This window comes from Ochlerotatus camptorhynchus, unplaced genomic scaffold (assembly GCF_037179485.1).
Source record: "Ochlerotatus camptorhynchus isolate MF236.1 unplaced genomic scaffold, CSIRO-AGI_Acam_v1.1 ptg000335l, whole genome shotgun sequence".
Taxonomy (NCBI): Eukaryota; Metazoa; Arthropoda; class Insecta; order Diptera; family Culicidae; genus Ochlerotatus; species Ochlerotatus camptorhynchus.
The window spans coordinates 159,208-186,538 of NW_027040823.1; the positions used below are offsets into that span (position 1 = coordinate 159,208).

General features: G+C 41.8%; 1 protein-coding gene across 2 annotated transcripts in view; it reads right to left on the bottom strand.

Annotated features, from left to right (window-relative positions):
- Positions 1-202: 202 nt before the first annotated feature.
- Positions 203-27,331, bottom strand: part of LOC135708792 (uncharacterized) — a 59,008-nt gene continuing 31,879 nt past the window's right edge. For both annotated transcript variants that reach the window (XM_065230939.1, XM_065230938.1), the window contains exons 2-4: positions 13,126-13,598; positions 2,333-3,577; positions 203-2,090 (exon numbers count right to left, since the gene is read on the bottom strand). In XM_065230939.1, coding sequence (XP_065087011.1) covers positions 1,187-2,090; positions 2,333-3,577; positions 13,126-13,598 — 2,622 coding nt within the window. In that variant the 3' untranslated portion in view covers positions 203-1,186. The remainder of the gene's footprint in view (positions 2,091-2,332; positions 3,578-13,125; positions 13,599-27,331) is intronic.

Below are 27,331 nucleotides of genomic sequence, written 5' to 3' on the forward strand. Positions count from 1 at the left end.
ACCGTTGATGAGCCGATCAAGCTAGATACATCGAATGCACTATCAGATATCACTGTGTCAATCTTTGAATCTATCTTTTCCAAGGGAAATTCCATGACGATTATGAGGAAATGGATGTAAGTGACTTGTCAGCAAAGCTTGGAGTTCTACTGCGCACCCTTAGGCTTTCGGATACCGTTTTAGTAGTGATACCGGTACGACCTACTGTTTATATACAGCGATATATATTAAATGGTAGTGTGTAGTGTACGATAACATTACATCTATTCGGTTTCTATTTGTTTAAAAATTACGAATCTATGTCTCCCACGACACTTGTGGCTAAATTTTACAATCTGCTGTAATAAGTTCCCAATTAGTTTATCTAACAAACGTGTGTGTGGTGTAGATAGTTAAATCGGTGCTCACTTGTTCGAAGTGAGGAAAACAATAGAAATCTGCATAAGCTAGGAATTGATTTGTATTTTACCACCAGTTGTTGTGTTAAGTTTTAACTGCTGTTAGAAAAGAGATGCTGTCTGTAACTTAACTTATTTACTCTGCTTTCTTTAATATGACGATAATTTCCCGTGCGTTCATTTCCTTTGCAGGATTAAGAATAGTTCATGTAGCTAGATGATATTTCTTAATTAAAGGAAAATATATTTCAAGCAACTAGAAGTGGCTAGAAGCTTCAAGTGTGTTAGTGCTTATAGAGTAAGGAAAGTAAAGTCGAATTGCACAATGATAATAGTATTAGAATCTAAACAATATATAGTTTGGAACAAGCAACAAGGAAAGGATTTAACAGATATTCTTTTCTAATCTGAAATAAACAGGTGGAAAATTTCAAAACTTATACCAGTACGTCTCAATACTAAATGTGTAATGTTTGTATCCTTCATTTCGTAAACCTAAACGGTATAAAACGACCAATAGCACAAATGCTTTCCATTCGCAATACGATTACACTATGTGTAAAATTATAGTCTAGAGCCCTCTAAACTTGTGTTAATCAGTATACTGCCGGTGTGGATACCTAACTGTCCCATGTTATATGGAAGTTCCACAGAAAACGGATCAGTTATGCGTCCACCGGCAGTATAGGTTCTTAACTAAATAGAACTTATTTACACATGTAGAAATAACAGCCCAATGAAAAAGAATTAACATATAGGTAGAATGCAAATAGAGGATCTCCACCTTCTTAGAGGAGCAGTTTCCTTTTGTTATTCTGCTGCTGAATCTGTTGAGAAGCATTCAGCTTTCTACCTACCTCTTCTACGCTTCCTGCCGTTGCCGAGGCACCTCCGTTGGTGGCCAACAGTTCAATACCAGCACCACCGTCCTTCGACGCCGCATTCACGAATGTGTCGAGATTCAAACTGGTGTACAACGCGGCCGAACCGTGCTTGGACATAGCATCGAACAGGTCACGATCGACGATCACTTCGCTCGTATGCTCCGACTTTATGTTGTATTCCGAACTCCGTTGGTTCACCTTCTGTTCGAATGCTTCCTGGAAAAGTTTCGCTTTCTGATTGAACAATCCGTTGTCTGGTTCGTCGATTTCCAGCTTAATGCGCATCTTGCTGCTTCCGTTCCAGATTTCATCGTCCACATCGTACTCCACCAGGGATTGGGTCTTCGGCTTCTTGACCCGGGGTTCCTCCTCGGAGGAATAATCATGCTCGCTGGCGATCAATGCATTGACATTGAACGACATGATCTCATCGAAGTTCATCTCCTCATCGACCAGTGCGTCGCCGAGCTGTTCCTTGGTGTCGAACAGAAGCGAGCGCCGATTTTGGGCCTGTGTCGGAACCTGCGTCTTCTCGCTGGCGGCATCCTGCAACAGTTCGGCCATCTCGATCGAATCCTGGATGTTCTGCTGCTGATGGGAACCGCCCAACTTGAGGTTCGGTACGGCCACCAGGGCCATACTGAGCAGCAGCACCATCAGACACGTAGCCGGTTGGGTAGTTTTGCCCGTTCCTTTAGTCAGCAACGATTGGATCTTTTTCATCTGGCTCATGAGATCGTGGTTCTGGCTCTGGAGGATTTTGATACGCTTCAGCAGCGTCTGGTTCTCCTCGGTGCACTGTTTGACTCTGCGAATGAAGCGGGAAGAGGTAAGAAGGAATTAGAATAATGGTATAAGAGAGGAAAAGTGAGGGAACATTTGCTACGGGGGATTTAAAAATAAATGTTTGTTGTGTAACAGAATCGAAGCAAAAATAAGACAAATAGGTGAGGAAAAGGAGACAACGCGATCAGAGGAAACAATCCAGTGGAATTTTGAAATTTTTAGAGAATAGATTGCATAAGTCACTTAAAAAAAATCCCAACTCACCGTTCCTCCAGCCCGTCGACGTATTCCTTCTTCCGCTTGCGCGAATCCTGGGCGGAAATCTTGTTGCGAATCTTTCGTCGAATCCGCTTCAGCTCGCGTTCCTCGTGCTTGGTCAGCGGATAGCACGACGGCAGACTGATTCCTTCCTTTGACAACAATCGTTTTTCCTCGTTCGTAAGGACCAGTTTCTGGTATCCCCCGGAAGCGGTCTGCTTTCCGGCGCCGGACAGGCTTTCGTTGTCATCCCCATCCAAATCGTCATCCTGATCCATGTCGGCATCCGAATCGCTGACCAACTGTTGTTGCTGCTGCTGCTGATGTTTCTGCTGGCGCTCAACCTGGTCTATTACCGAACTGCTCTGTTGCATAATGTCCTCGAAAACGAAACTCTCGCTGTCGGAAGTCTGCGTTGCATCGCTATCATCAACCATCAGCTGTTCCTTGGGCAGAACGACATTATTCTGAATTAATCCTTGCTTAGATTGCTGCAGTAAGTTAGCAGCTGCCAGCTTGATATTTGCGGATTTGGTTTTAAGATTAGCTGAACTCACAATCTTGATAGTACGCAAATCCTGGATCGAAACCGGAACCAGGATCGACCGACCATTCTGCTGCTGTTGCTGTTGGACACGAATAATCTTGCGTACTCCGGTCTGACCGTTTCCAGGCGAAGAAGTTAAAACTACATTTTTATTGTTTAGGAAAACGGTTCCACCAGTTTTGCCGGTGATTGTATTCGTAGATCCGTTCTTCAATTGCAGGGTAACTTTCTTGTTGGCATTGGCACCGGAAGCTACATTTACCGTTTGACCGTTCTTAAGCGAAGCGACACGATAGATTTTGACTTCCTTCCCGTTGGCCAGGTGAGTCGTGTGCGGTTGGTCTTTGCTCAGGACCATACCGGCACCGGGACCGTCGTATTCCGGCGTCACCTTCTCGACAATGACCTTGGTGGGGTTCTTTCTGTTCTGCTGTCCACTGCTGGTAACGACGGTTTTAACCGTTTGATATACTTTGCCATTCTTGGTTACCGTTGATGTGGCAGCCGATGCGGGGACGGTAAGGGTTTGCTGTTGCGGTTGCTGTTGGACAATGATTTTCTGCTGTGCCGGTTTCTGGATGTGTTGTTGCTGCTGGATCGGTTTAACATAGCGTGGAGGTGAGTTTAGACCACCACGTTCACTGACCGATGGTCCGGGAGACGAGATGGCCGGGCTCAGGGCTTCGTAGTCTGCGGTGGGATCGCTGAAATGAGAGAACGAAACGGAAATATGCAGGTTAGTTGCCGTAGGTAGTTATTTAGTGACAGAACAAGGGTTTTGTTGACGTTTTGTAGGGGAAGACGCGATAAGACGGTCGTCCTAATATTATGGAATTTCTCGAACTATGTGGAACAATCTATTGATTAATTGAGTGCGTCAACAGCTTTTTGCTGTAGCTGAAAGCCTTGAGCAATCTTTGAAATTTTTTTAGAAGAATCTCGACGGAATTTATGAAAAAAATCTAAATGAGTTCTGAAGAGAAATTAAAGGGAATTTCAAGAGGATGCTGCGCAGATCCTAGATAATTTTGTTTAGATTTCCAAGACAAGTCTGATATTAAATCCAAGTAAATTCTTGAAAATATTCGAAGGGTGAATTTCCAAAGGGTAACTTGCAAATAGAATTATGGAGAAAAATTCAAGCGAATTATCGCGAGAATTGTTGAGAATACTAAGATAATTTTAGAGTGAGCATAATTGTCCCATGTGTATATGACACTCCATGGATGTATATGAAACTCCAGCAGCAGTGCTTTCGGCGCGTGGCGTTGAACATTGTTCTCCAGTACACAACCGCAAGCAGCGAGCTGCAGCCCACATGAGCGTCCTTTCACCGGAAAAGGAGTTAGAAGCCACACCGCTACTGATCGGAATCAGTAGCTCTTCGTGATTCGCTGTGGCGTTCTATGCCAAGCGCGCCAGCAAACAACCCGGACGCGATCGTCCACGTCCGTTGACGATCGCATGTTGACTTTTTGCAATTGAAGAGGACATTACAGGGTGTCGACTCAACGAACAAAACAAAATTCCCTGATATTCCCTGATTTTCCAGTAATTTTCAAAAAACAAAATTCCAGATGCAATGCCTAACCGGTTTCGGCAACACAACCCCATCAGCTATAACTTTCCTCAGAATATATTAGTGCTTTATGGACATTTTTTCATGAAATACCACACGGACCTCTAACCCATGAAGAATGGAAAAAAGACAAAAATCTCGTGTTGCCAAAAAACGGGAAGGATCCGCATTCTACCCTAGGGGCATAAATTCATCCAAATCTCCAAATCATCTTCATGGTGACCAGCAAATCTCGATTAGCAATTTTCCCGTTTTTCTCCCGGAGGTTTTGGAAATTATCGCGGTTTAGGTATTTTAATTAAGCACAAAACTGAAAGCGATGAAGCCGAAGGATAAATGGGTCATTTTTAAGCCAGCAGCACCTTTGCTGGATCTTTCTTCGAATTATAAACTCTTTCTAAGAAGTCACTGGAGCTTGAATTTAAATTAGCTATTAGCTTTTGTGAGCAAAACTTGTAATCCTCCTTCTCTGCCAACACCATCTGGCAGGGGAAATTCTCCCGCCGAGAATTGTCTTCAAATTTTGCTCATAATTATCTTGAAGTTCTCCTCTAAATTCTTCTGAAAATTGCATGGAATGCTCATTAACATTCTCTAGAAATTCATTTCGAAATGCGCTTGGAATTATACTCGGACTATCCCTTTAGATCTACGCATAATTACTTTAGAATTCTTCCCTCAAAATTCGCGTTCCTTGCTATTTTTCCAGAATCCTGAAATCTTCTTCACTCTTGGGAGATCTAGTAAAAACTCTCCTAGAGGTTTTCCTAAAGCTCCCTAGAAAATATTCTCTGAAATACCTTGATGTTATCTCTAGAATTCATTCTAAAATCTGCTCAAATTTGCTTTGGAAAAAAAAATCTAAAATTCTCTTAATAGTTCTTCAGAGTGACTGTAGTTATCCTGAAAACCTAGACCAGTCCAAGGGTTTTGAAATCTTATTGCTTTCGAAGAGAGAACTTTTTCCAGATGGGTCAACTAAATTCATGGGATTTTCCCCAAGGGGGGATTTGGCTGTCAAATACGAACAATCGTCGCCTACCTCGCATAACTGGTTCCAAATGTAAACAAGCCATAAGAAACCTACAGCGTTTGTTTACGTTTGGAACCAGTTTCATACAAGATGATCAGTAGGCTGATTTGACAGCACGTCCCCCCCCCCAGATTTTACCGAAGACTTCAAAAACCAGCTTTTTCCGGTTTTCCCGGTTCACTGGTCACTCTGAATTTCACATATGAAACACTTGTTTTTAATCCCATTATATTTGTTTTACCTTGAGCACATTTTGAGACCCAGCTCCGTAAGCTTTGCTTAACCAAAAGTTAATTCGCGGGCGGATTCCTCCGGTGGGAAATAGTAAAAACAACGCTTTCATCTCCAAAATTCTGTAAGTTAATTCCATCTTAATTGCAATAGCAGCAACATTACCATACTAAAACATTACTGTGAAGCTAATTTTACGAGCTAGCCAGGTTTACAAAGAAGACCTAGAATACTTAATACAGCCACTCTATGCTGTCAAAGCAATGCTTGTCTAAGTACCTTTGAATCATTATTCAATCATAAAAGTGCTACTCCAAGCAATCTTTAAAAAAAAACTCCCAAGCAAGACCATTATCCTAAATTCTCATTTAGTTAGTTCTCTGAGCTAATCAAGCTGTTAAGAACACAATAAGGAACAAGAACAAGTATTCAGAAAAAAATCATTATCAGCAACTCAGTTGAATTCAACTGACTTGAACGTGTAAACTATGTCATTTAACTGACTTGAACTGAAAAAAAGTTGAACCAGGCTCAACTTTTCAAGCCAATTGAATTCAGCTGAGTTCAATCAATGACTTGCCTTGTCTAAGCCCAGCTTAACTCTTAATCATTCTTGCATTTGCTCAAAAGCGCTCCAATGCACTCAAGGGATTGATTTTTGTTGGACACAGCTGGATCGAGCAAATTAAATTGAAAGCCAGCCCAGTAACTCCTATCCCTTCCTCCCCGCGGCGCCGGCTGGGGTACGAGTAACCTTAGGGAAGATCGGGTAACCAACCCCGGTGGGAACTTTGGTCGTATGCTGACATGGAAGGGCGAGCTGCATCCTTTTCGGAGGATGTGGCTTACAAAACCCGAACGTCTGTTCTCCATGTTAGGGGCGGCTCAAATAGCGTCTGACTGACATCCAGCGGCTGAATACGAAATGCTTCTCCTCTAAAGCTATACCCAAGATGGCAGTCCCATCACGGCGGATAGGAGACCTTAGGCCAACCACCTCCTGTCTGCGAAACTTTCAAATTGTTACAGAAACCTATAGTGAAAGATTACGAACTGATTTTATGGCAACGACTTTTAGCGGTAAGTAACGGACAAGAATTGGAACATGGAATGTACTGACGCTAGCCCAACAGGGTAAACTGGCACAACTCGCCAGTGAGGCCCGCCGTATGAAGCTAGAAATCCTGGGACTTAGTGAAGTACGCTGGCCGAACTTTGGAGAACACAAGCTGCCTTCGGAACAGGTACTTTTATATTCTGGTATGCGAGGTGAAAACGCTCCGCGACATCGTAGAGTTGGCTTTCTGCTTAGCGCCCAAGCACAGGCTGCGCTCATCAAGTGGGAACCTATCAATAAGAGAATAATCGTTTCCAGATTCCGAACAAGGGGTTCGAAACCTTACCATAATCTAATGTTATGCGCCAACCGATGCTGCCGAATTGCAGGACAAAGATAACTTCTACAGTCAACTGAATGCTGTCGTGGATAAGACTCCAAGAGGTGATATCAAGATCTACACAGGCGACTTCAATGCGAAGATCAGCTCCGACAACTCGGACTATGAGCGCATTATGGGACGCCATGGTCTCGGAGATATGAGCGAGAATGGCGAGCTGCTTGCAGAGTTTTGTGGCAACAACGACATGGTGATCGGAGGTCCCTTCCCCCATCGCCCAGTGCATAAAGTCACATGGGTCTCCCGTGATGGATATACAGAGAACCAAATCGACCACATTTGCTTCAGCCGAAAATGGAGACGGAGCCTGCTTGATGTTCGGAATAAACGCAGCGCTGACATCGCGTCTGACCATCATTTCCTGGTCGGCGAGATCCGCCTACGCATTGCGCGGGTTCAACGGTGGGAGGAGAGACTCGGGCGGTGATTCAACACACGCCGACTGGAAGACCCAGCAGTGAAGAGATCGTTCGTCGAAGAACTCGAGGCTCGCGCAGCTAATATTCCGGAAGGTGACAGCGTAGAAGAACAGTGGACGAGCATCAAGAATGCCTGGAGGAAGATCGAGGAGTGGAGAGAAGCAAAAGTCGCGACAGAGCGAGCAAGGACCCGAGGAGCCAAGAACGAGGCCCGTCAGCGGTATTCGGCTCTAGAGAAGGAAGTTAAGCGTTCCTGTATACGGGACAAGCAAGCGTGGGTGGACTCCCTGGCTGATGAAGGGGAGAAAGCTGCAGTAACCGGCGATATCCGCCTCCTCTATGATGTTTCACGACGCCTGAGCGGGGCAAGGATGAACCCAAGGATGCCCGTAAATGAAGCGACTGGACAGTTGCTCACCGACCCCACTGACCAGTTGAAACGTTGGTTTGAGCACTTTGAAAGTCCCCAAGAAGGGGGATCCAACTGTATGCGACAACTGGCGAGGCATCATGTTACTGTGTATTGTTCTCAAAGTTCTGTGTAATGCTATCCTCAATCGGATACAGGAGAAGATCGACGCGACTCTCCGACGACAGCAGGCAGGATTCCGTGCTGGAAGATCCTGTGTGGACCATATTGTCACGCTCCGCATCATCTTGGAGCAGGTCAATGAGTTCCAAGAGTCCCTGTACTTGGTATTCATTGACTGCGAAAAAGCTTTCGACCGACTAAACCACGAGCACTTGTGGGGCACTCTGAGACGCAAGGGAGTCTCTGATAAGATCGTCAACCTCATCGAAGCGCAGTACGAGGCTTTCTCATGCAGAGTGTTGCACAACGGAGCTTTGTCTGACCCGATTCGGGTAATCGCGGGTGTGAGGCAAGGATATTATCACCGCTACTGTTCCTCATCGTAATCGACGAGATCATGGTTGGAGCCGTTGACCGTGTACCGAACCGTGGGTTGCTGTGGCAGCCTATTACTATTGTTCCCAATGTTTGTCGGTCGAATATGTCCCACGGTACGATTTCTTGTAGCAAATCACAACGACGGTATTTGTGTTATAATGTAGAAATCGTACCGTGGAACATATTCGACCAACAAACATTGGGAACAAACTTTAGAAAAATCGGTGTACATGTGTAGTTTTAAGGACAATTCATTTGTACTAGACAATACTTTTCACTTTTTCAATTTGCATGAATTTGTATAAAACTTTAGGTAGGAACAACTAATTTCAATAATAGGTTTAGCGGTATGATTATTAGCTTCTGATAGCACGTTTACTAGATTGACTTCAATAGAATGATCTACAATAAACGAGACAATGTAGATCTTCACACTCTCTCTCTGTAGATCTTCACACTCTCTCTTTCGGTTCTGTCACTGTGATAGTTTCGTTGACATTTCGCCCGAGCCGCTACTATACCGTCACAAGCAGTGTTCCCAGTGCCAACATTCTCCCTGGTCAAACTGGTCTATGCAGATGATTTAAAGCTGTACATTGTGGTGCGCACACAAGAAGATTGTTGGCTTCTGCAAAACTCGTTGATTTTGTTTGCCGATTGGTGCCAGAGAAACAAACTGACTATTAGTGTGGAAAAATGTCAGATAATCACGTTTCACCGCATGGTACATCCAATTTTGTTTGACTATCATATCGACGGCGATACTCTTACCAGAGTTACCAGTGTGACTGATCTAGGGGTTCAACTAGACACAAAAATGACTTTTGATTTACACCGTTCAGCGCTCATATCGAAAGCAACGCGACAGTTGGGCTTTATTTCCAAAGTTGCGAAGGATTTTTCGGATCCACATTGTTGGAAGTCATTGTACTGTGCACTTGTCCGTCCAATTTTGGAAAATGTGTCCGTCGTTTAGCATCCTCACCATGTCACGTGGTGCCTAAGGATCGAACGGGTTCAGAAACGGTTCATTCGTCTGGCACTGAGAAACTTGCGGTGGAGTGATCCTGACAATTAGCCGCCGTATCCCAATAGATGCCGACGTAAAGTACAGCAATCGTTGCTTATTGCTAAGCTGTTGAATGGTGAAACTGATGCCCCCGACCTGCTTGCGATGTTGAACTTTCGTGTGCCGAGCAGATCTCTTCGGAATACAACGCTACTGCAACCAAGTTTTCACCGAACCATGTTTGGGAACAACGAACCAATCTCAGCGTGTATTCGTGCGTTTACGGCTGTCGAAGAGTTTTTCGAGTTCAATGAACCAACCGAACGTTTTGCAAATCGGATTAGGTCTGTGTTAAATTAGCTCTAATTTATTCATTAAGACTAAATTGTCAGATGAATTATTTTAAATACAAATACAAATCAAACACAGGCCACCAGGTCCAGTTTTACTCAACTCATCAACCTTTAGGACCGCCAATCTAACCACCGGCCTACGCACTAGCCACCTCGCAGTTTGTACCATAGCCTGCCGTATTCTTCCGTCCACCCCCTTGATTGCTTGGACTACACGACCTCTTATCCACTCATTCCTTCTCCCATCGCCAACTATCAAGACCAGTTCTTCTTCAGTTATCGGCTTCACCTTCGGCTCGTATTTCTCCGATGTAAGCGGTAGATACGTGAGTGGACGACTGTTGACGACCGCTTCAACTTCCACCATGAATGTCTCCTGCGCCTCGTCATCTAGCTTGCGGTTGTTATTGTATGCTGCGTCCACTGCAGCTTTGATGGAGCGCACCATCCGCTCCCACGCTCCGCCCATGTAGGGTGGTCCTGGAGAGTTGAAGATCCACTTCGTGTTGGTACCCGTGAATGTAACGGCTAGCTGCTCGATCTGCTCATTTAGTAGTCTTTCGGCGCCTTGAAAATTGGTGCCGTTGTCCGAATATATTTCGGCCGGAGAACCTCGACGGCATATGAATCGCCGCATGCACTTCACACCGGAGTCAGTGGTGAGGCTGTGAGCGACTTCAACATGTACTGCGCGTACCGTCAAACATGTAAACAAGGCTACCTGACTACTTTCACAGTCAATGGCCTAAAGAAGTCTACGCCGACGTACGTGAATGGGCGTACGAATGATGCCATCCATCTCAACGACTTCGATTTGGCTGATGATGTGGCATTATTAGCACAACGGCGCTCTGACATGCAGAGTAAGCTCGATGACCTGGAACGCTCCTTTGTAGCAGGTCTAACCGTCAACGTCAACAAGACCAAATCGTTGGATGTCAACACGGAAAACCTTTCCAATTTCACGGTAGCTGGGCAGGCAGTGGAGAAAGTCAAAAGCTTCCAATATCTTGGCAGCCAGATAGCGTCGGTCGGCGGCAGCACGAGCGACATAGGTGCACGAATTAAGAAGGCCAGGGCTTCTTTTGCCAGTTTGCGAAATGTATGGAGAGCGAATCAGATCAGTCGACGCACCAGAATCCGAATTTTTAACTCGAACGTGAAGTCTGTGCTGTTATACGCCAGTGAAACATGGTGTGTATTAGCGGGGAACCGATGCCTGCGGTACATAATTCGTGCCTGGTGGCCCCACAATTGGATCTCAAATTCCGAGCTTCATCGTTTGTGCCATCAGAAGCCGATAGAGGCAGAAATTCGTGAACGGAAGTGGAGGTGGGTCGGCCACACACTATGATGGAGCGGAAACGAAATCTGCAAGCAAGCACTGGACTGGAATCCAGTAGGACATCGTAGGCAGACCCAGAGGCTCGTGGCGGCGGAGCCTAAACAGCGAAGTTAAGAACATTGACCGAAATTTGACTTGGGCACAGGTCAAGGCCAAAGCTAGTAATCACCCAGGATGGAAATCTTACACAAAGGCCCTATGCACCCCTTAAGGTAAGTAAGTATCCTCAAACTACAACGAGTTATTAAGTTGTTTGAAACTAGCGAAGTCAGTCATACTTATTAATAGGGTTAACTACCCCATTTCCGGCCTATTAAGTACAACCCGCACTTAGTCTTGCTTAATCTAGCGCAGTTTAGCACCAAACGGAATGTTATTATTACTGATGGCTTCCAAATTTATTTACCTTTCCGTATGTACCGTAAGATTTCATAAAGAAAAACCAATCGTTGAGATATTGTCAAAAGTCTAACACTGATTCTTGACGCCAAACTCGGCCTACGGATTCTAAACTCGGCCTAACGCATTGAAACGCCAATGAATTTACTTCGGCCTATCGGATGAAGATAAAAATTGATTCGGTCGGAGCGCTCCTTTTGGTTTTGGGAATAATGGGTGCAAACCTTTATATCACGCGTTCTCATTGACTTCGTTCCGTAGCTTATTAACTTAAGTATCGTACCAAACGCATAATTGACTTCATAACTCTGAAATCATGGATTTATTTGAAGTTTTCTGCTCGATAGGCCCAAAATGGGCGATTAGGCCGAAGTAGTCCTCTACCCTATGTTTCTGTTATAAAGAAATATTTCCCTGACTTTGAATGAAATCCCCTGACAATCCCTGATTTTCCAGGTCCAAAAAGGAATTCCCTGATTTTCCAGGTTTTTTCAGGGAGTCGACACCCTGCATTAGGTCACTTAACGTCCATGGTCACCGAATGTCATCGGATAAGGATCCGACTTCAGTGAAAACAAAAAACTCCGCTCGACGATAATTCAGGGTATAAAGAGTTTTTCTAGCAGTCAGGATAGTGACGATCTTCTTGATGTGATATGTTTTTTTGTCCCATATACTTTATGGATTACAGTAGGTCAAGATACTGAATTGGTTTACTTGAAAGTAATGCCACGTATTGCTTATAAATTTCAAGGTGGTTGTCAGACATTATTGAAAAAAAAATGTCTCATAGTAGTATGACTTATGTTAGCTGCCTTCAAGGTCATAGCGATGAATTGTTGGTTTCTGTTCATGTTGACCAGAATAGAGACTTGAAGGGTAATTCCACATCATGATGCCGATTTTTTATCAATCTGGAAGGATATCTTTCAAACTAACTACTCTAAAGCCACTTTCCCTGGTCGAAATGGAACTGCATGCATTTCAGGGAAGAAAGTTGCACTCTGTCTCAACGGAAGAACGAACTGCATCAGCCATGATCACGCATATAGCTTCTATTAATATTATTAGTGATGACCTAGATTGTTCCTTTGTGATATGCAGCATGCCGTAGTCATCAGCCGGGTACTGACTTAGCGAGCACCAGCGGAGCACACACTTTCAAACCATCGTCATCACCATCAACAAACATCGAGCGCCAAGGCTCGAACAAGACGAGTAATGTTTATACTTAAGCAGACTTCGAGGCAAGATAGATAGCTATCGTGTACCGTCATGCGGCAGCCGGTTTTACATTCTACTTTAAATTTTCAATTTGGAAGGTGACACATACCTACACGCTATTCATATGCGAGTTAGGTACGTTCGTACGGCTCATACGGTATCACTTTCATAGAGTACAGATTACGCACGCTCTAGTTCGTCGTCAGTTTACTTTCACGCGAATAACGTCTAGATTAGGCGATTAAGAAAATTGCAAATGAAGCGAGATTATTCTCGCTCGACAAGATACTCACAAATCCAAATGATCGCTCGACAGACCACTGTCCGAAGCCGCCGATGAGAGTGCCTGATGCTCCGCGGTCCGTTCGAAGACATTAAACTCGTTCATGGCTTCGTCCACTTCGATCTTGACACCCAGCGAACCGGTCACCATACGGGGCGGCGTTCCGCTGATGAAATCATCCTCGTATCCGCTGCCGTCCATCGAACCGTTGCTGCTGCTGGGGAACCCATGGAACTCCCGGTCGGATCCGAGCGACGACGACGGCGACATGGCATGATGCTCCAGCACGCCAACACCTCCGTCGTTCAACGGTCCGCACAAATCCCCGTAGTTGAAACCATTTTGCAGGTTATTGATCAAACTGGACGTGATGTCGTCCGTTCCGCCGACGGCAGCACCGGCAGAACCATCGCTGAACAGCAAGTTCGTGTCCAACTGGAACAGGTCCATAAAGTCGTCCGGATTGGAGGGCCACTCCTCCGGCTGCGAGGAAGAAAAAGAAACGAAGAAAATATGGTCATTATCGTACGTGTTGGGTGTTGCTGGTTGCATAACTCAATTAAAGGATTTCGCCGACCGTTTGGAACAAAAGGACCTTTCGATTGACGCAATCGACGCACCAGAAAGGTTTGGTGTTGCAAGTGATGCAAGAAGGTTATTTATATCGCACGGGGAATGTGATCCAATTTGCCGTGTTGTTGCGAAAGTAGTTCTAGAAAATTACCTATAGGTATTTAATATTCCGCAGAGGGATGAATCGAAACTGTCGCACGCAGTGACGATGGAGCGAAGCTCTTCCATTTACTTTGCAATGGCTTCGTTGCAAAAGAAAAAAAAAACAACCTGTGCCTAAAGGCACTGCTGTGGAGGTTTTCGCCATACCAGACACCACTGAACCGGGCCTGACTGCCGTGGTTTTGTGGTGGTAAGTTGGTAGGCAGGTCCCTACCTACTGGGGAATCGAAAGTAGAGCTCACGGTGTGATGAATTTTAGGCATTACGAAACCGTAAAAATCGGTTTCGGTCGATCGAAGAAAATAAAAATAAAAAGACTAAATGTGCAGATCAATCGAAGCATATGGCGAAATAAAGCAAACGCTTAAAAAAGAAAGTATTAAATTTGCGCATTGCGGATTGTATTTAGGGATTCGTTCAGGTACGGCGGATCAATGCATCAGAAACTGCTAAATCTGCTCTAATTAACCCTTTCATTTTCATGTCTTATAGGTAAACCGAAGATTTTTAAGTAAGAAAATGGCAGTCGACGGTACCAAGTGCAATTCCCCTGTAAATGTTTGAGAAATCAGCAAGCAATTTTTTTGGATGAATCTGATTAGAGGTTACTTGGTTTGATCACACAAGTCGCAAAAAACAGAAAGTAGATGCATATTGATAGTGCACAGCTTTGATGTGGACAACTTGTCACGTATCGCTGATCAACTCGACAACTGAGCAATTCATGTTCCTCCCGGCAGAAGAGGTTATGGTCACAACAATCCCTTCGACGCTTGCTACTTGCTACCGTACGGGACCGGCTCCGTTTAGCTGCAAGAGACATTGAGCCTAGCAAATAAATGCATACTAAGCGAAAAAAAAACTGCCACACAGTGTTTTATTTTTGTAAATTCCTTTAAATTTTCAGTGATCAATTGAGTTAAGTCAATTTCCCTGAGCTTGAGAATATTTTCCAAATCCCAAGCCTAAGAGGAGATTCTAAAATTCAATAGTTAGGAATGGGTAGATGTGCCAGATAACCGGCACAATAATCTACACGAGCTGGAATAATCCACATTTACTTATCGGTGATTGATCATCAAGCACTTATAAGCACGAGGTTCTTTTAACCTTATCATACACGAGCCACACCAACTTAAAGCCTCATGTCTCATGTGCAATAACATGATTCCATCCAAGGGAAGAGTTGTATAGTTACCATCGAGTACTACACTCGTTTATACACTTATACACCTGACCATTGGCGTAGCTAATGGGGGTGCCTAGGGTGCCTCCCCCCCCCCCCCCATTTTCTGGTGATTCTAATACCGAAAATTTAAACTACAGTCAACTCTCCACAACTCAATGTCCACAAACTCGATATCGAGTTACCATAGTAAAAATGAATTTCATGGCTACTATGATAGCGATTTTGTATATGATTATTATTATATAACTCGATAATTCTACATCTCGATGGTTCCTTCAATATCGAGTTCTAGAGAGTTCACTATATATTAGTTTTCAAAAAAAATGGGTAAGGGGCCTGGCCCCAATTAGCTACGCCAATGTCCCTGCGGTTGATTTGTTAGCGTGTGCAAAACTACTTATTCTACAAGGTCATCCCTGGAAGTAAAAACATAAGTTCATCAACCAGTAATTACTGCCATGTGAACCCTGAACAAGCAGAGGAAAATTACGCTCTGGAACGACTTTAACTGCCGTCACCACCACGTCCAAAATGCACTTTCATACGATCCATGCACCTCTCCGGGTTCCCAGTTTCAGTTCACTGGATCGCAAATGACCCTTCGATTGCAACAGGTTACATAATCAAACACGCCCGTCTGACGACGACGACGACCACTGATGAAATTCCGACCTGTTCAAGTGTTATGTGCTGTTGATAGGCCAAGTTCTCTGTGTGTGCCTTTATGATTCAATAAAAAACACACAGCAGATCAGAATCGGTTCGTCCGTGTACCGTACAGTTTCGTTCGCCGTAAATCAAACTCGTTGATAAGATTGGTGCGGTTCAAAAAGATGCAACACTAGCCGGCGTGTGTTGTTAAAAGACAATGCTGGGAATATATGGCAAGGGAGAAACATCCCAACATAGAGGTAATTCTGAAAACTGATAATCACAAACGATGGAGCTCCCGTTTGATAATCGAGTCCGAGTGGACGATTATTTAGAAGTTTTTTTAGTAACGAAGATTAGAGATTTGCGTCGTTCAAGGTTATTAGCGATATGATTGTTCCGGAAGAAGTCTATATTTTTATTCAATTTCAATTAAATCTCCTTCTTTTTGTCATTTACTCAAAATTTATTGAAGTGCGCCAGTTTTGGCACTAGTAATGCAGATTCTCGCTCTATGGCCTAATTCAAATTTGGTGGTAGGTAACGACGCTTTGAGAACGTATGAGGCAAAAATGCCGGTGTGATTTTGACGTAGGATTACGTCTTTCGGCAACATATTGGGGGTGCAATTTCAAAAAACCAAAATCGACCGCATTACGAAAAGTGGTCAGATTTTAACCACTTATAACTTTGTCAATAGCGGATGGATATTAATTCTAAACAAGCCAATCGATTGGAATGTCATCTACGAATCTGCTAAAATGAACACTTTATCAATTTTCAAACGGTCACTATTGAAAATTGCACGAATGAGAAACTGTTGCTATAATAATGAAAATTATCGTTCAGAGAGCCAAGGACCGGGAGGGACTGCATACGTACAAAGTGCAGAAGGCTCCAAATCGTGACGAATAGCAAAATACGGTGGGTCACGGGCCCGGAAACTGCACACCCTGATGCTACGAAGCCTCATTGTCTCATCATGGATGATGAGACTTACGTCGAGGCGGACTTCCGGCAGCTTCCTACTGTTCCGCCCAGCACAAGGAAGTAAGTAACTAGAAACTTTCAAAGTTCGCCATGAAATACATGATTTGGCAAGCGATCTGCTTGTGTGGCAAACGGAGTGCACCGTTCGTGACTACCGTGATTGTAAACGGGGAGATCTACCTCAAGGAGTGCACACAGAAGCGTCTGCTTCCTCTGTTTAAGCAACACGAGAACTCTATGATCTTCTGGCCGGATCTAGCTTCGTGCCACTATTCAAATGTTTTCCTGGAGTGATACGAAGCCAACATACGCCCTCAGGGAAACTCTACTGGCCTTAAGGAGGATTCGGAACGACCGATGAAGTGGCCACATTATAAAAATGTCCTAGAACCTTGTTATTTTTTTCTATGTTGTTCAGAATCAAGAGATCAAAGCGTATTTAATATGGAAACTATATTTGGGGCATAGTGGCCATATTCGGGTTCTCCGGATAATCTGGATTGACCGATAAAGTGGCCACATTATAAAAATTGTCCTAGAACCTTGCGATTTTTTCTATGTTTGTTCAGAATCATGAGATCAAAACGAATTTAATAAATAATTGAAATTTTGGGATAAAGTTGCCATGTTTCTACTGATCTTATTCAATCAATCAGAAGCGATTTAAATGATAGAAACAAGATTATTTTCCTGGTACATTTATCAAATTCCCGTATTTTCCCGGATATTCCTCGTTCGAATCGTACAAGCAGCTCTGATTATATATTGATCTTGAGAGTATGGGAGACTTACATAGGATCTGAGATTTTTTTTCGAGATCTCAGATATTTGAAAATATTTTGCTATAAACAATGCCTTCTATCGATGATTTCTAGGAACTCAAGGCACGTCCACGGAGACCAACATAACCATCGGATAGGGGAAGTCTTTCCCTACCCGATGAGGATGTTGGTTTGCGTGGGCGAGCCTTGAATTTCTAGAAATCATCGATTGAAGTCATTGTTTACAAAAGCTGTTAGGCCCCAATTCCAGCTCTATCTAGAATTGTTATTAGTCTTGTGTTTGCTTTATTCGATAGAAAATTTAACAAAACATGTTTGAATATGCTATCAATTCGACATTAAGCATGCACAAGGGCGTAAAATTGTTTCGCTTAGCTGTAGCAATGCAAAGATAAAATCGATCATCGCGCATACGCCCTTATTCATGCTCACTGTCGAATTGACGTTTAGCTGTTTTTATGCGTTTTAAACTGAAATGAATTTTTGGCGTTGTGAGTTCTAGTGTGTGAAAATGTATGACAATGTCAAGCGTTAGATTTGCTTTGCAGATTCTCACAGGAATGTATTCCCTCAGGAGAGCCCAATGAATGAAATTTGAGAATGATTTTCCCAACACTGAGCATCACTGTGCTCCATTTGATGGCGGCCATAAAGCTCGAAGAAGCGAAAGAACATTTTGACAAAATCTCATTAAATGAAGTTCATTCTTCACATAAGATAGCATTTCAATGTCCGGCAGCTATGCCGGCAGAATTGGTAGGGCATAACATCTCCATCGTTGTCCGGTGACCGGTTTCTTCTATCTGTCGGCCACACTCAATCACATTCTTCCTTCTGCTCGTTGAAAATCAAGTCTGTTGCATACTAGAGCAGCCCCTGCCACACACAGTATCTACTATTTTGTACCATGGTATGCAGTAAACCGGTATTTCAGTCGAGTCGATAACGACGACCGGGGCCGGGTGGAGCGAGCACTCAGACATTTCAGAATCTACAATAAGCAACGAGAGTTTGTATGGCGTAGACACGGCATTCTCTGTTTTATACTTCTCTCGAAACTGATAAAAAAGCACGTGGTTGGCAAAACTGCCGACGTAGGCAAGTTGCTGAAGCGGTTGAAATTCAAATTGGAAAGGGAACCTGTTTGCGAACCACGGAGACATGCTCTCTCAGAGTACCACAGACTCTGATTCGTCGTGCTATGGGCTATGACGCAATTTTCCAGCACTGGACAAAAAAAAAAAGCTTCTTAGGGTAGTTGCCTGGGGGTTGGATCAACTTGAGATATACTGTCGATTCATGTCAATTTATGAACAGCAAAACAAAACTATTCCGTTCCGAGCGAGTGTACGTCGAGAATAAATAGGTCATGGTGGAGTTCGTCACAAATACAATATTGCGCTCGACGCTACGACGACGACGGCATGGTTTGGCTTGTTGTTGTTGTTGTTGCCATATTACAGCATGTATGACTGGCATACTAAAAAACGGCGATGATGATTGCCGTCGCTAACGGGACTTGAAATTCTTCAAAACTTTTCACTTCCCGCCAGCAAGGTTTCGTCGATGGGTTGTATGTACGATTCGATTTGGTTAGTCACCGTTGACCAATGAACCAAAGATTGAAGGTGAATGTTTATTCTGCTGAGGATCGAACATTTGAAACAGAGAGTGGTGAACTCAATCCAGGTAAAACTCTTACATAACCTGATTAAAATGTACTCGATTTAACTTAACGACAGAGCTTTGCGCACGGTGGGAAGCAAATTTGTAACGGGGAGAAAGTTGTCCTTCCACTTTGATGTTGCTTGCTGTGTGGTTGACTTTTTCGACTCGAGAAGAACGCGAATTATAACGAGCGAAGGTCTACTCTACATGGTTCGCGCAAAATCTAAAGGTTCGTTGTCTTGAAAGTCGAGAGTGGCCGCAGAAACGGGACTGGAGTAGGTAGGGTGCGGCGCGCTTTCGGCCTACCTCACTTCACTTCGGCATACCATCTTTCAATCGGTTTGCCGAAAGTGTTTAACAGCATTCGTAATTTAACTCGTGAGAAAAGAATGTATTGCATGCATGTTGGATGTAGCAATTCAGTTGGAGCGTTTGATGGAAACGGATCCGATGTGCCGAAGTACTGCTGCACCCTATTGATTATTTACTTTCATCGTTTTGATTGTCGCTTTTGAGTAGTGTTTATGAGGTGAACCAGTTTGGTCTTCGGTTTCGAGAAAGGGTTGGCAACACCGCGCGTGGTGGTTCTGTGCAACGCTCGTGCATATTTGCGAATTTAACTTTTCTGCAAAAACTAGGCTGTGTCTCACGCAATGACATAAATGCATGGGGCGAGTGGTCTTGACATTTGGTGTTTGGATTTTGGTGGTGGCTTTTCGGGTTTAGCTGCACGATTCCAACCAGTTAGGAGAGTTGATATAAGGTCCAATGCGCTTATATAAGGTTACTGTTTCCAAGTTCCGACGTTCTTATCAAGACGCTAATTAACATACCAAAGTCGGATGACTCTTTCCCAGAGGGATCATCAATCAATTTTATATCACAAACACCATTAGGTTTGCTTTCTCACACATCGGTTTATAACGTTCAAATTATACCATTCACTTTCATCTATCAAAAATCATCAAAAAGACAAAAAACACTTCTCTCAGGGTGGCTGACTGATGCAAAAATTGACTTTTTCGCCCCACAGTGCTTAAATAGTTTCAAATCGGGTCCTGATTAGCCTCCCAAAGTTACAACTCATTTGGTTAGAAACAGACTTCGCACAAGCCATTTGAAGTTTACATGTAAATTACTATGGGGAATCTCAACTTTTTTTTCATTGCCTTCTAGTCTTTTTCCATATTGAGCTGCGAAACAGTTCGATAGCCAATCTTATAGAAAATTTTCTCGGCTACAACTTTGCTGAAGATCGTTTCTATGTAAAACGAGACAGGAAAAAGTTATTAATTATTTAAGAGATTGGTAAACTTATGACATAATCAAGCAGCTGCTCTGTAGGCAACACTGTATTTTGCAGTGTGACATAGTAGCCATGATTTTTGTGTCCTATTCAATGCTGAGCAGTTGATTGAACATGATCATAAGACATCAGCGCATTGAACCATTGATAACTTTCGATCCTTGCATTTAATCAAAAAGCGGTCTTGAGCAAAGTTGTAGCTGGGAAAATTTCCTACAAGAACAATTGAAAGTTTATGAAGCAGACCGATATGGTGAATTATTAGATAGATATGAACAAAAATCTTGGTTAGTAATTATCATACAAACTTCTAATGGTTTGTGCCATCTCAGTTTCTGACCAAATGGGTTCAAATTTTGAGAGGTTAGTCAGGATCCGATTTGGAATCGTTTAAGTATTGTGTAGCGAAAATTTCAAATTTTGCATCACTCTAGTGGCCACTGAACCGGGAGAATCTGGAATTAACCGGGGAATTCGATTGCATCTTTTAAATATTGGTTTATACAGGGTGGCCAGCAAACCGGGAAAAACCCGGGAATTCGTTGAGAAAATCGGGAAAAAAAAATTAGCCACACCATAGGAATAAATTTTTAAAACAGAATTTCAAAATAAACCATTAAAACAGAGTGATTTTTTACCAAATGAATGTCTTTTTCTATTTGCTGCATAATTTTCTTCAGATTCACTCCAGATAATCACTCAGCAATATTTCAAATTGATTTTTCTGATTCAATTTCAGATGTAAAGTGCATGGGCCTTAAAACAAAATATTGAAGATGCTGGACTTAAGAAACAAATATTTGTAAAAACTGAAACTGCCAAACAAACATTGAATGTTTAATAAGAGCTTATTCAGGCAAAAATAAGCTTCTTTAGCTAAAAAAAAATGCTTATTCAGCTGTTAATCAACTCAAATTGTTTGTTGGGTGAACTATTCTTTTCCCGGGTTTTAATTTTATTCAAAATTCTCATGATATGAATTTCAGAATGAACTTGAATTCTGCTCTGAATTATTATAGAATTCTTCTAAAATTAACCAGAAAGCACTCTGCGTAATAATTACCGTTGAATTCTTTTTGGGATTTCCTTGAAACCCCTTCCAAGAAATTGTTTGGAATTCCTTTAAACCTATCCGGAGACTTTGATTTAATTGAAATCGTTTTCAAAATTTTCTTTTAACTCTATTCAAAACAGCATAAATCTTTCGAAATTTGGAATTATTTAGAAACCCCTTGGAGTATTTTAAAGAATTTCTTTCTGATTATTAGCAATTTTTTTGCAATAAATATTGTTGGAGCTCTTTGATGAATCTTTCACACTAGGGTTCAAATAATCGCCAGAACACTCTAAGAACTCTGTGTCTGTCTCTTGGGATTCTTCAATTTAGATTAGATAATTTAATTTAGAACTTGCAATCTTCTCCACAGAAATCCCTCCAAATTCTTCTAACAATTTCTGAGGACTTCATGTCAGAATAATTCTGGAATTCTGCTCAGAACTTCTCCTTCGATAACTTTGTGGGAATCCTCAATAGTTGTTAGAAAACAACACTTTGAATAGTTTTAAATTTGACTCAAAAATTCCATCCAATCCGGTTTGTCCGCAAGATTCTATCGATTGTTCTGTAATTTGTTTTAACCCTTAAAATGCTTCCAAGTCTCAGAGACAATTATGACTGCACGACTATTTAATAAATATGATATTTTTTTTTCAAATCTGTTACCTTGGTAAATTTTTAAGCTCTCACATTTTAACTATTTTTTCTCCAAATCTTGCATCACGAAGATTGTTATTAATCGCAAATTTTGAAGAAAATGTCTATTTTCAGACTCTACACAAATTTCAAAGCTCCATAATCTTGGGAATCTATATTTTTAGTAAATAATCTTTCAGTAATTTATTTTTTCCAGGTGTTGGTCTATTGGTCGCGCGTTTTAAATTTCATGATCCATGTTTAGTTTCACGTTGAGCGAGTTCAAACGTCAGTAGGTTTCACATATTTTTTTTTCGTCTTCAACTTTACATCAGCGCGAGTACTGAAAGGTTACTGTTTATGTTAGTATAGACAATGGAGTGAATACAAATTTTCTTTTTCCGAAAGCACTATCAATTTGCTCTAATTCTCATTTGTATCAAGTTCATTCTTCTGAAACATTTTTTTAAATAAATCTCTTAGGTATTCTTCACAATTCTGTCTTATAACCTATTCATCCAGATAGCATTTGGCCCAATGACCTTAATGTCTGTCATTCAATAAATTCTAGGGCTTTAAAATCCTAGATGTATCGAGCATAAAAAGTGGTAGAATTCGATTTATCAAAGTATCTCGAAAGATCAATACATTGTTTTGAATACATTAAGTGACTCATAGAGCTGAATTTTTCCTATAGCTTTAGAAAACACTTTCTGTAATTTGGCTTTTATTTTTCTCACAAATAATCAACGCAAATTTACAGTTGGTCACGTTTTAAAAAATGCGTACAATTTCGTTTTTTGTTGAATATCAATAACCGAGAAATTTTTAAGATTTGAACCGGGAAAACCGGGAAAAAACCGGGAATTTCAAAATGAAAAGTCACTGGCCAACCTGTTTATATACTGTTTACCTAATTTTGGAAGTGGTTAATTGAATAATAGTTTTTTCATCTTTGTTTTCAAACTGATCTGCACTTTCCAGGGATTAGATAGGTGTATTAGACTAATCTTTCTTCTCATACCGTAAACGAACGTTCCAATTTCAATCAGATGCCGTAGTAGTTAGCGTTTTAACAGCACTTGTCGAGTGATACTCTGCTATCTGGAAGAAAGGCCAGGTTGCTAAGTAGAGAAGAGGCGATGTTCAATCATTCTTTTCTACAATATAATTTCTTCATCTTTCCTTTATTCAACGTCGGTCTCTGTTCCGCAATCTAGTGCCAATCACCGACGGACATCGATTGCCATCCATTGACGGCAATCGAATGTGCAGGAAGGCAGCTTCCACACCTGCGTAGGATATCGCACCCATTCAACACACATGGGCCGGGACCAACGGCTTTACTTCCCTTCCGAAGGAAGACGTGACCAGAGATTTTTATGCCTCCGAAAAATCCCACCGACCTCGGCTGGGATTGAACCCAGACCCATTGGGGTGTTAGAAAGCAGTCACGCTTACCATTACACCACCGGCGCCGGCTCAATATAATTTCAATCAAATCGAAGACAACAAATCAAGAAGACTGGCAACTCTTCCATTTTCTCATACGAACGCTATGAGACAGGTACAATCGCGTCAGAACTTCTTCTCGGAATTTCTCTGAATTCTTGTCGAGCATTCTCTAAACTTCTCCTCGGAAGTTTTCTGAATTTCTCGTCAGAATTTCTCTGAAGCTATCCTTCCTTTGAGCTTTTCGTCAGATGTGCTCTGAAGTTCTCTGAATTTCTTATCGGAAGTTCTCTGAACTTCTCCTCTTACGAGAATTTCAAGGAACTTCCAACTAGTTCACTGATTTTCCGACAAGTTTACTGAACTTCCGACTAGCAAACGAAGCTGCCGATAAATTTACGTAAATTCAAAGCAGTTAATGGAATGACAGGGAAGTTGGCACAAATGGAAAAAAGCTCAAGGAACTTTAAGGACGCTCACGGATCTTCATAGAAGCTCACGGTTCTTCAAATACGTTACCGAAATTTCAGGTATTTTCCGAGAAGTTTACGGATCTTCAAAGATGCTCAGGTATTTTCAGATAAGTTTACAGAATTTCAGAGAAGTTCACGGAACTTTCGAGAACCCAACGAAACTTTCAAGAATCTGACGAATCTGGCGAGAAGTTCAAGAAATTCCGGCATGTGCATGGAACATTCTGGAAATTTTATTCTAGCGAACCCTAAAACATTATTCGGGATGTTTCAAGTGAATTTATGGGAAGTTCCTCGTGAAATGCTGGGCAAGTTTTAAGCAGTTTTCTCAGAAATTGTTGAAGTTTTTCAGCAGTTCCCTCGGAAGTTTCCCTGCAACACTTCTGAATTCCTCTCAGATATCTGTGACTGTTCCCTTAGCATTTTCCGAAAGCTGTTAGAGAAAGTGCTCCCGGAGCTTTCCTAATTTTCCTAAATTTCATCTAGAACTGCTAAGAAGTTCACCCAAAATTTCATCCCGAAAGTACCAGCATGTATTTCTCTTGGATCCCAAATGGCCTTTTTCAGGGCCACCATATTTCTACGCTATAGAATTTCTTTTAAGATCTTTAGATGGTGGGTAAAACAGGTTCACAAAATGTAAATATTTTTGAAGCATGGAGAGAAATAACAGCAAAGTATCATCAATCAGTGCCAATAGCAGTGTTCGGAAAATCACTATCAGCTTTGGGTCATTGAGTCATCGTGAGAGAATAAACTTGCGTAAATCATCCAGCTCTAAACCTTCCCACAGGCGTCAATTGGTAGCACGTTTATGCATTTCGAGTTAGTTCTCCATCCACTGAAGCATATACAACAGCAATATCAACACACACCGCCAAAATAAAAGGAGCGTCAAAAGGCCAACTCCAATAACCCTTTTCGATGGACACAAGAAAAATACAAGGGCCACTATTTGAAAAACAAAAGGCCCTTTTCAGGGACACCAATTCAAATACAGAAGGGGTTATACAATAGATTTCCGAATAATTAAAAGAACTAAGAGCAAACACGTTTGTTCCGACCGCTCACGGCCTTTGCGCTACAAATTCCAGATCTTAGATGTAAAGTATTCATCACCTATTTCTCTTGTCATCATTCAGAATTTAATGTCCCAAACAAACTTTTAAAATTACAGGTATTAATAATCATTATTTTTTCATCAGCTACACGGTACCGGTCCCAAACGATCAAAAGGACACCAGAAAAAAACCAAACAATGGCCCTTTTAAGGGCCACTATTTGAAAAACAACCGACCCTTTTCACGGCCATCAATTCAAAAACGGAAAGCGTTACGATAATAGATTATCGACCAATTAAAAGAACTAAAGGCTCAACATATTTGTTCCGTCCACTAGCGGTCCTACGCCAAGCTTCCGTTCGTGCCCCTAGGCACAGACCCTTCTACTTGTTTAGATCTTGAAAAACCATTTAGGTCACGAATCATTAAAAATATTGTTTCTAAAAATCTATAACCGATTTCATGAGCTTTAAAATTCAGTTAATATTTTGAACTTGGATATCTCGAAAGATTTACAAGGCCTATTAAGACTTAAGAAGTTTTCCGAGCTACAGAATCATGCAAATTATCCGAAGGCTGCTAGGCTGAACGCCATGGTAAACACGATTGAATTTTGGAAAGTGAAAGATTGTAGTAAGAAATTATTTTAGTAACCTTGAGGTTGAAAAAAAAACTTGGGTCTTGAACTTGGATGAATTTACAGGAAAAAAATAAAATTGAATTTCGATAAGAATTGGCATAATCCAATGGGTATTTCGAAGAGAACTCGTAGGAATTTCTGGAAAGTATTCTTAAAGAATTTCGATGAGACTAGAAAGTAGTTCTTGAAAGGTTGAAGAAAGAATTGAAATGCTTTGGGCAATTTGAAGGTAGTAATAAGTAGAACTACATGGCAACTATGAAGAGAATTCCAAGGGCATTGTGAGGAAATTTCTAGAAGAATTTCAAAGAATATCTCAGAAGAACTCAGAGGATAGTTCAATAAAATTAAAAAAAAAAACACAACTCCAAAGAAATTCCAACAAGAGATTCAAAGCAATTCTGAGAATTATTTCAAAAGAATTGTGACAAGAATTCGAAAGAAATCTGCATCTGCAGTTGATTCGGTTCCAATGGCATCTTAAGGTGAATTTAATATTTTCGATTGCGTCAAGGAGAGTTTATATAACAGTAGTTTTGAGTTTAATTCCAAGGAAGTTCAAACCAAATATTATAAATTAACAATATGGTTCACTCTTCTATTATCCCCAAGACACAATTTTTCCCGATAGTAGCGGCTCTAGTGACGCGAAAGGTGACTAGTACAATGCAAAAATGATTTTCCTACCAATGAAGGGGCGACATCTCTCGGATCTTCAGTATAGGCTACTACTCAAATCATATAATTAATTTTAAGTACTCGCAACAAAGCGCTTGGTTGGGTAGAAATTACTTGATGGTTGGAAGGAATGAATGATGTTCAAAAAAATTAAAAAGGAAACAGACTGGGCTCGAACCATGAACGTTGCGATTATTAGGCCTTTGTCTTCACCACTCTTCTGTCAATACTTGGGAAATTGACTAGTCTTAAGGCATATAAGAAGCGTTTTTTCACGAAATGTGTTAAATTTTACACATTAATGTTTCGAAATGAAATTCAACAATACAATCCCCAAGTAGGGATTTCGTATAGAATGCTTAACGGTAGATGTGCTTTTGAATGATTTTTATAAATTGGTTCACAACCAACAATAAACATTGGCCGGAAATGCACTACCAGTGTTGGAAAAGTTCACCAAAACTCACTATGACTCGCGAACTTTTCCCTTGGTGAACTTCGTGAAATATCGCGATCTTTTCCAACGCTGTGCACTACAGGTGAAAATTAAAAAGATTTTCAAAGATCAGTAGCTTATTATATACTTATCAACTTCCAGCTGGTAGCTTCGCCTTTGGTAGTTCCTTAGCTGTTAAATTTTCAGCAGTACCGTGGATCCCCGGTAATCTGACCGTTCTTAATTTGTACGCTTTTTAGTTCTAGCCTCGCTGTCATCTAGCGCATGGAATATAGTAAAGACCCAAACGCAATGTGGGCGGAAGTGGAACGGAAACGGCAAGTTTGACATTTGTCACAAATGACATCAAGGTGCCTAACCGGAGTTGATTTGGTTCTAAATAGTTTTCAATCCGACAAGTAGGCTTACTCAGGTTGGGCCCCACAACACTGAACTTTATCG